This window comes from Papaver somniferum, chromosome 2 (genome assembly GCF_003573695.1).
Source record: "Papaver somniferum cultivar HN1 chromosome 2, ASM357369v1, whole genome shotgun sequence".
Classification (NCBI taxonomy): domain Eukaryota; kingdom Viridiplantae; phylum Streptophyta; class Magnoliopsida; order Ranunculales; family Papaveraceae; genus Papaver; species Papaver somniferum.
The window spans coordinates 140,145,111-140,155,006 of NC_039359.1; the positions used below are offsets into that span (position 1 = coordinate 140,145,111).

At 37.3% G+C, this 9,896-nt stretch overlaps 1 protein-coding gene across 4 annotated transcripts; it reads right to left on the reverse strand.

Annotated features, from left to right (window-relative positions):
• Window positions 1–1,103: 1,103 nt before the first annotated feature.
• On the reverse strand, window positions 1,104–5,172 carry LOC113349277 (dynein regulatory complex subunit 6-like). Of its 4 annotated transcripts, none has more exons than XM_026593226.1 (6): window positions 3,606–5,172; window positions 2,691–3,124; window positions 2,206–2,367; window positions 1,987–2,053; window positions 1,636–1,794; window positions 1,104–1,459 (listed from the first exon to the last, which is right to left on the reverse strand). In XM_026593226.1, the coding sequence occupies exons 1-6, from the start codon at window positions 4,650–4,652 to the stop codon at window positions 1,295–1,297; spliced, it is 2,034 nt and encodes a 677-aa protein (XP_026449011.1). In that variant the 5' UTR covers window positions 4,653–5,172; the 3' UTR covers window positions 1,104–1,294. The 4 variants fall into 4 exon arrangements, with proteins under 4 accessions (XP_026449011.1, XP_026449010.1, XP_026449009.1 ...); XM_026593225.1 differs by having other exon boundaries at window positions 1,978–2,053; XM_026593224.1 differs by having other exon boundaries at window positions 1,975–2,053.
• Between the last annotated feature and the right edge of the window lie 4,724 nt (window positions 5,173–9,896).

The window sequence follows — 9,896 nt, forward strand, 5'->3', positions numbered from 1 at the left end:
ATTGCTGGAAATAAAAAACTAGGGGCTTGTTCATTCCAAGAAATTATGCTGTTTCTTCTAGCAAAAAATTTCTTTGCTTGTAGGTCCTGATATTGCACTGCATTAACAGGGATATGCTTAACTAAATGGGAAAACTTTATCCAGAAGTCTAGAGTTTATCTGGATAAAACCTCTCCTGTCAGGAAAACATGGAGTAGACCAAGTCTTGACTATGAAAAGGTTAATGCTTATGCTGTGGGTACTGGACTAATCCAAAGGAACTGTGCAGGTCTATACAGAGGAACAAAATGCAAGTACTAAACAGATGAGGAGCAGGCTGAATCTGGAGCCCTACTTGAACTTGTGGAGTGGGGAATAGCAAGATGAACTCAAAAGCTGCACCAGAAAAGTGATAGTAAAAATGTGGTGGCTGCTATTAACTGATCAATAATAAGTAGTGTCAAATGGACTGCAGCATCCAATATAATTCCAGACGGTTTATTTCGTTAAATCAAATTAAATAGTGGAAATGTATTTCTGTGAGGAAGGAAGCTAATGTTTGTGCTGATATTCTAGCAAAACATGCTAGAGTGGTCTTCTCCACCAGAGTTTCCCACTGGCTGATCTGGAATGAATCCAATTAGTTTTGATTAATAATCCATTCTTTTAAAAAAAAATAGAGGATAAGCTCGTTGACTGAATTATTGTCCATAAAAGAAAAATCAAGAGGGCACATTTCAACAAACAATAGTCTAATGTAGCAGATAATGGTTTCCACAAATTTCTCCCCTATGGCTTACATTTTAATTTTATTTATCCTCCTCAGAAAACCCAAAGAATTTCAAGATGTCATTTCATAAATTGGTTTGTTTCCTCCTAACCAAGGGGCAAGGGGAGTTTCCGAAACCAAATTCCCATTACCGACTGACGTTTCATATACCGAAGATTTTGATAACAAGACTGTTTGGAACAGATTCGGTTAAAATTCCAACTGTGATTGTTACTGGTATGAAAATTGGTCCTCAGATACCATTTTTACTTCAAAAAGAATTAGTATGGAGCTGAGATTGACTCGATTCACCGTGTATCAAGTCAAAATAAGGTAATTAAGCCGTTTGTATTTATATTAAGTCAAAAATGTATTGAAAGGAAACCATAATTACAAGGTTAAGAGGGCAAGAAAAGAGGCCACAACAGCCTCAAAAAATTGCTCACTAGAGTAAAAAAAAAAAAACTATTCTCTCTTCAGGGGGTATAAAGTGTAATGCTTACACAAGCAAACTAATTGGAAACTATGCTGTAGGTATTAGAAACCTTAACCTTGAATATCTTGTGATTCTTTGCGGACAGGAACAGATGAATAACGCAATGCTGCTTCCTGCTGACCAAAGATGTTCAAATGTTCTAATATCGGTCTCAATTGCAATCCAACTATCTGAACACATTTATTTGAGTGACCGGTCACAAATTCGGATGTTATCTGCAAAAATTATCACACCCATTAAATCTCGAAGCCTTCTTTTCATCAATGTCCTAGTTAAGGAACCCAAAATCGGGGTTCAACAACATATTCCAGAGCTACATAAAGCCAAAATTATAACCAAAAACTGGAAACAATATTATTGACCAAGTGCTCTGAAAATGATTAATACACACCTGTGTGCATCCAAACAATTTGAGAATTCTCAGATTTGAACAGCTGTCCACAATTAATCCTAATGCAGAGTTATTTAAACCACGACACCAAGATAGGTCCAGGCTCAGCAAATTTTTTGAGCAGCATCTAGCCAGTGAAAGAGCTGTATGGTTACCAACCTGTAAGAATCCATCGATGCAGATTTTAGAGCAAGTAGGAACCTCCCGTTGCTCAAAGGGAGTAGAAAAGTACACAAAATCTAAAGAATGGAAAAGATTAACAGTAAACAAAACGAGAAGAGTTGGAGAAGAAAAAACCACAGAATGAAAATAAACGGAAAAATCCCGTTGCTGCCGTACCACCTTCTTAACCTTGTTTAAAGAAATTTCTGTAAGGGGTTCTCCTGAGGCTTCAAGGAAAGCGGCAACACCTTCATCGCTAATAGGAAGAAAAGGATATTAATTCATCAACTATGCAACAACTACAACACTACCTTACGCAGTTAACTGGATGTTTTGCTGCAAATACACTAACTATTACTTATCCTGGAAAATAAATAGGAACCATGCCTAGCAGAATACAATAAGCACCTGATTGAATTGTCACGAAGTGTGAGGGTTTGAATCAATTGACAGCCATTGGCGAGGTATCCTAGTGAAGAATCTGTCAGTTTGCGCAAGTTAGCAAGATGAAGAGTTTGTAATGCAGAACAATGTTCTCCAACAGCTTTCAGGGATTTATCCGTCAATTTACTGCAAAAGGCAAGTCCTGGATAAGAATGATTAGACAATAAAACAAATAACTGGTCCAATGCAAGGGAAAACAAAGCTGCGTAGAAGGTCAAAACTATATTGCTCATGGTTAAAAAATAACCAATAAAGCGTTTAAAATGGAGGGAAAAATTCTGTCATTGTGACATGTATGTTTACATCCAACAAAGTTTTTGTTCTTTTGGATAGCTAACCAGTTAGTTTGTCTATGTCCCCTAATCTTACATGCATATGAAAAATATTATTCAAACTGATTCGTATATGAAGGAGCATATGCAACAAAGGTAAGAAACAGGAGAATTTACCGACAATCAGAGAAATTAAGCTCCTTCAAATTCCATCCACACACAGTCACGAACTTACTTACAAAATCATCAGAAACAGTTTCTATATCAGCAATTGACAAAACTTCCAGAAATTCAAACTTTTGCAATGCAGGTAGACTCAGCATCATATCAATATTTTGGCAGTCATCCAAATATAACTCTTTAAGCATAGACCCAAGAGCATCAGCCATATATTGGATACTTATAGAACTTAGAAGCGGGCAGGCTGCCAGATTAATAGAACATAGTGAAGGTGCTGAGGCGACAAGTGTCTTTATCCCACCATCTGTAAGCCGGCATGCACCCTTCAGAGACATAGATGATAATACGGGCAAGCTATTTGGTGATTTAGCCAATGTTGCACGCAAGATATAATCAGGCAAGCAATTGCCACATAGATCAAGTTGTAGGATCTGATTTACAATAAGGAAAAAAAAAATCCAGTCTCAGATATATTTAAAAGAAAATAAAAGCAAAGCATAGGGTTTTCAGAGCATTAAAAGAAGCTGTAGTATGATTAATAGCTAGTTAGCTACAAATTAGGATGCCTACACCTAAACTTACGCCCAAGTCCCAACTACAAAAAAGAATTAGAAATGCCCTCGCAGTTTAAATTTCCTTGACATGTACTCAATACATAGTGCAACGAATGTCTCACATCGGTGTAAATGTTTGAAGAGTTTTGAAGCATGAATTTCTCGTACCAAACAACGTATAAAAATTTAGCAGAGTCACTATGAAACAGGTATGTTCCAATACACAAACAAGAAATAAAGCTATGGTATAGTTTGAATTCCGCAAACATTTAGACAGAAACTAGCAACAACATTAACATGGTCTATTGTAGGAATTATAAAATTTAGTTCAGGAGAAAAGAGAGCATTTAAGCGATACCGTCAAATTATTGGTGTCACACCCCTTCATGATCTTGCTGAACTGCTCCTCAGTCAACCACGAACAATCCTTTACACGAATCTCTGTTGGAGACCCACTAGTAAGAAGCTCCATAGCATGAGAATCCATCTTTCTAGAATCACATAATACATTGCTTAGTTTATTCCTAAGTACATCTGGGACACCTCTTAGTGATGAAAGTGCTTCCACATGCTTAGCAAGAAGATTGATGCTCAAATCTTCCAACTTAGGGGTCACTCTCTTTCTTTCCGGATCAGTCATGCCGTTCCATTCAATGTCCGGCTTAGCTTCACTCTGTTTAATTCTTCTCATTGCGGTAAAAAATGGACCAGGCTGATCCTCAACTTCTTGATCAATTACAGGCTCTCCCACCACATCATTCTCAAGAACTGGTTGAACTCGTGCAAACGTAGGAGCAATTTCCGCAATTCGTTCTCTATCCCGTCTATTCCTATCCCTTCTATATCTTGCTCTCATCCTAACCCTTTCTATGGATCTTTTCTCGGCGTCATACTCATAAGCCAAATTCCACAAATTCATAAGAGCATTGACAGCCATCTCATGATCAGAAATAGTACCCGAACCCACAGTAGCATCATTCCCATCTTCAGGCATAATTTCTACAGCAGTTTCACCTTCCTCGGGTATCAACTTCTCCTCGATACTCATCGACAACCAAGAACCGTCCATACTCAATTTCCCCTTCCCTTTTTCCTCTGCACTATACTTTCTATTCTCATTAACACATTCACCACCTTCATTTCCCAATCTTTCCCCCTCTTCTTCAGAAGCATCAATATCAATCACCCCCTTTCTCTCCTCCTCCTCCTCCTCCTCCTCCTCCTCCTCATTTACTTCAGATGAAACATTCCCTGAAGACGACAATGGCACGTAATCAAGATGAAACTCCAGTTGTTGCTTCACATCACTCCTCAAAGAACCAGAACCAGAACCAGAATCAGAATCGAAATTTCCCAATCCCTGAAACCCCCTTTTCTTTTTTCCTTCATCATCATCCCCCTCCATTTATTCTATCACCACCAGAATCAAACCCAGAACTCCTTCTTCTTCCTTTTTAAAGAACCCAAACTTCCCTGTTAATCTTGAAACCCAAATTTCTTGATCTTCTTTCTCTAAAACCTAAATTTCTTGATTTTCTTTCTCTAAAACCCGAATTTCTTGGTCATTATTTTCTTCTTCTTCTTCGTCTAGATGAGAGTCTAGCACTTTTTCGACTCAAGACTAGAGTAGATTGAGCAGAAGTGTTAGAGACTGATTCATTGATTTTAGGGATTAGGGATTTTTGTTGGGTTTTATTTGGGGTTGATGGAGGTTGGAGATGGAGAGATTTTATGGGTTTCGGAGAGAAATTAGGGATTTCGACATGGGATTCGTGTTTTTAGTGTGAGAAAGAGGGTGTGTATATGGTTGGGATTCTTGGCGGGAGTTATTTTTCCCGCCCAAAGTAGTTATTCCCTGGGTTGTTCTTCATAGCCCTTCAATCTTCCTCCACCATGCCTCAAGGCGTCTAAAGGCAGATGCAGCAGAACATTGAACTTTAACTTTTCCGATTAATTTTCTTTCCAAAAATATATAAAAATAAAATAACTTCTCCAACGTTATGGGGTGCAATGTTGGAAATCTGCCCCAACGTTAAAGATAGTTGGAAAAATATCCCATCTCGTTAACATTTCTATCCAACACAGTTAAGTCACATGTGTAAGGTCAACATCACCACCATAACCACAACTAAAGCCGCCGCCGCCACCTCCTGAACCTTAAACTCTGAACCCTAAATCCTGAATACTGAATTCTAAACCCCGAACTGAATTCTGAAAGGTCTTTTTTTCTTCGATGTGTGAGATCACACATGTGACTTAACTGGGTTTTTAACAGAATGGGACATTTTTCCAAATTTTTAAATGTTAGGGCAGATTTCCAACATTGCATCCCGTATTGGCGAATTTTCCCAATTTTCCCTTGATTTTATTAGCTAGATCTTTGGGTATGACCGTCCCAAGGAGTCATCGATTGCTGAGATGGTGTCGTATTTCTCTAATCATGTTTGTGTACGAAGATGCCTGTATTTGACCATTGTTAACTGTTGATGAACTGCATAATAATAAGGGAGTCTGATCCAAGGAGTCTATATTAATTATTGTCATTGTTAACATAATCAAGCATTAAACAAGCATAAAATTACCGACAGAATTATCCGGGGACGAAGTCAGGAATATAAGTATGTATAAGGAAAAAACATAAATAAATAAGATCGACAATTCAAATGATAAAATATGATCAATTAGGAGCCCATTTCATCAACAAATAGGCGGGAAGTCATCTGAGTTGGGTGAGTAGTTGCTTCTAGTTGGAATTAAGGTAGAAATTTCAATGCCTAAATATGTTTTTTTGCTAATATGCCTCATTATGTTTCCTGTTCTGCAATTTATTACAAACCAAGTTAAATAGACAAAAAAGTTGAGCATTAATAGCATCATCAAATAAATGACTGTAATTACACTATAAATGAGACATTCAACACACACAATAAACTTAAAAAGACAAAAAAAACCCGGTTTCAACTAGAGAAAAATTTGATACAACTACTCCCATTAAATTATAAAATCTTGCCAGCATAATACTAGCTTATGTTGCTCTAGGCTTTCTTAAGAGTTTCGGCTTCTGTTTGCTCGACATTACTCGTTTTTATTTGATGACTTTTGAATCGTATGTTGAATCGAGAATCAAAGATTCATGTTCAACTTTCGAAACCGTAGACTTTATCATAGATTATATGAAACATTCAATAAAGATTGAAAAAGCGAGGGTCTAACAACACCACCCAATATTTGGATTAGCAATCTGTATGGATTAACTCCGAAACACTTTGCTAGAGAATCAACTAGACAGTCAGACTCAATCTAGATAGAAAGTATCTCAAGGAGTTATTATCTCAATCTCTCGATTTGATCTTTACTCAAGCAAATAGAAACCTGCGAGTCTTTATCAAAGAGAGATAACTTGGACGGTACCAAAGACCAATGTCCAAGGATCAATCAACTACAATCAACAACCAAAGGTTGGATTAGAGAAGTTGATGATCACGAACGCACAACCTGTATTATTTCAATTATATAAAAATATAATGCGGAAAAGAAATAACACAGACACCAGAAATTTTGTTAACGAGGAAACCGCAAATGCAGAAAAACCCCGGGACTTAGTCCAGATTGAATACACGCTGTATTAAGCCGCTACAGACACTAGCCTACTGCAAACTAACTTCGGACTGGACTATAGTTGAACCCCAATCAGTCTCCCACCGATCCAAGGTACAATTGTACTCCTACGCCTCTGATCCCACCAGGATACTGCGCACTATATTCCCTTAGCTGATCTCACCCACAACCAAGAGTTGTTGTAACCCAAAATCATAGAATTGATAATAAACAAATCTGTCTCACACAGAAAAGTCTATAAAAGTATAAATCTATCTCCCACAGATAAACCCTAGGTTTTGTTTCGTCTTTAGATATAAAATAAAGGTAACATGAACCAATTGATAATCCGGTCTTATATTCCCGAACAACAGCCTAGATTAATCAATCACCTCTCTACAATCCTTCCTGAATACACAAGCGGATTGTCGAGGAATCACAAACAATGAGACGAAGATGTTTGTGACTTCTTTATCTTGCCTATCGAAGAACTCTCACGATCTCAAGTAAATCAATCGATTGTACTCGTACGATAGAAGATGCAAGATCAGATCACACAACTACGATAAAGTAGTATCGGTCTGGCTTCACAATCCCAATGAAGTTTTTAAGTCGTTGACCTGATTTTAGAGAAGAAAATCAAAGGTTAATGGAGATCGACTCTAGCGGGCGCACTAGTAGCACATAGACGTGTGGGGATTGGTTTTGCACAACGCTAGATGTCTCCTTTATATAGCCTTCAAATCAGGGTTTTGCCTTAGTTACAAAGCAATCCTTATTCACCGTTAGATGAAAACCTGATTTAGATTCAAGCTAATATTTATCAACCGTTAGATCGAAAACTTAGCTTGTCACACACACTTGGGTAGACGTTTACTGGGTTCGTGAAAACTATGCCCAAACGCGTACGTGTATGTTGGTTCAACATAGTAACCCAAAAGGTTAACCATATGAGCATTTCATATTAACCTTGTTATTCTTCACCATAACTAGTTCAATTGACTCAAATGAACTAGTTAAAGAGTTGTTCGATTGCTATGAGATCTTATGTAACTACACAAGACACAATTGAAACAAAGATGATTCGATTCGATTGAATCGGCTCATGAACATTATAGCCACGGTTTGCATAAAGAATTCCTTACTAATTTAATATTTCATGTTCATAGCACATCTTTAGATCATAACCTCTTAAGTTCACAAACAAGTTCGCGGACTTAAGTTAATCGGTTGAGTTTTCCAAACTCAGCAGAAATTCTCGGAAAGAGAACTTCCCCCAGTTCACGGACTGGGTTCGCGGACTTAGCACACAAACGAGTTTTGGAAAATCCCAGCAGAAATTCTCGGTCGAGAACTTCCGACAGTTCGCGAACTGAGCCTGCGAACTAGGTTCACGGACTTGGCAAGCCAATTCCACAATCCTCGCGATTTCTCTTGATCAACAAAGTTCGAAAACTTCGGGTCAAGGAATACATGGTTATGTAATATAAACTCTCATTTCAATCATTGAGACATTCTCAGAGGACGCTATGTATCCGTTAGTCACAGACCGATTCACGTCAGAGCAATTCTCAAAGTGATTGAAACTTTTCATGACTTTCGTCACTAGGTGAAGATAAACTTGATCAAAGCGAAACGCTTTACCAACACACGATTTCGAGATAAAAGATAAGCAATGAATGCTCAGCTCGAAATGTCAAATGTGTATGATCTAGTCTATATAGCATACGACTTTTGTCTAATAAGAAGTAGGAGATAGAAGAGATAGACTTTTGAGTGATAGATAAGTTCAAGTCTCCACATACCTTTTTGTTGATGAAGTTCCACGGTTCCTTGTATAGATCTTCGTCGTTGTATGATGAATCTCCATGAAGTCCTTGAGCTCAATTACACTTTTCTATCCTAGTCCGAGACTTAGCTATGTAGGCTAGAAATTAAGACTTATAGTTTTGATCACTAACATTGACAAACATGCTTGAGATAGCAACAAATGCGAGGTTGACCGAGCTATGCTCTAACAATCTCCCCCTTTATCAATTTTAGTGACAAAACTATTAATACATATGGAATACAAAAAAGATAAACTTTAGTGGCTCCTATTCCATAGTCTAATCTTCAACGTTCCTTGAAATCTTCGTCCTTCCAAGTACTCCAATGATCCCAAAGGTTATAAGTTTAGAACCATCGTTGTTGAACATACATATCTATAACAATGAGAGAAATCGAGATTCTCGATCATTATTATACAGTATCATAGTATTATTATATAATATCAAAGTCCAATTGTATCACGACTTTAACAATACTACTACGGTGATATGTATCACTCCCCCTTAGTGAATACTCCATCTCGATCCTGGAAACCACTCCCCCTTACACAATGATCCGAAAACCATATGTATTTGTAGTGTGCACTACAATATTTATCCCCCTTTCTGTCAATAAAATTGGCAAAGGTACAAGAATGGGATCATAATGAAATTTCCACAAGAGACATTTCATGACCAAAAGAAAAATACATACCAACTTAATTTAGATGCAATCTAATAGCCGAAGCTAACAATATTCATCAAGGAGTTTTAAGATACAAGATAACCCCTATAAAATTCCACAGCCGCACTCCCCGCAAGATATTACCATTAAGCACAAGTTCAAAAGAACTCTCCCCCGTTTGATGTTATTCCGAGAGAACAACAAGAGCGACCTTAATTTCTAAAGAAAATAAGGATTTTATATTGGACATCAAAAACCATAGGAATGATTTTCTATATCCAAAGCTCAACCAAATTAACCACAAGTAAACCCATGATTAATTCAATTGGAAATACGCAACTAAATCAAACCACAAACGTGATCAATTTAATTGAAAGTGCTCAACATAATTAAACTCACAGAGCTACGACTAAGTAAATCACACGGAGATGACTAACTTAAACGTTCAAATACTCAACATAAGGAAAACCTTACGGAATATATGAATACATTAACCAAATAACATGATACTATAGCCTTTCATATACTCAACACAAGAACTTGTGGAATATATGAAAAC

Coding starts and splice junctions, on each gene's coding strand:
- LOC113349277 (XM_026593223.1), bottom strand. CDS start 4,652: ATGGAGGGGGATGATGATGAAGGAAAAAAGAAAAGGGGGTTTCAGGGA. Junction 2,054..2,205: donor CTTCGTGACAATTCAATCAG/GTGCTTATTGTA, acceptor TCTTCCTATTAG/CGATGAAGGTGTTGCCGCTT. Junction 1,460..1,635: donor AATTGTTTGGATGCACACAG/GTGTGTATTAAT, acceptor TAATTTTTGCAG/ATAACATCCGAATTTGTGAC.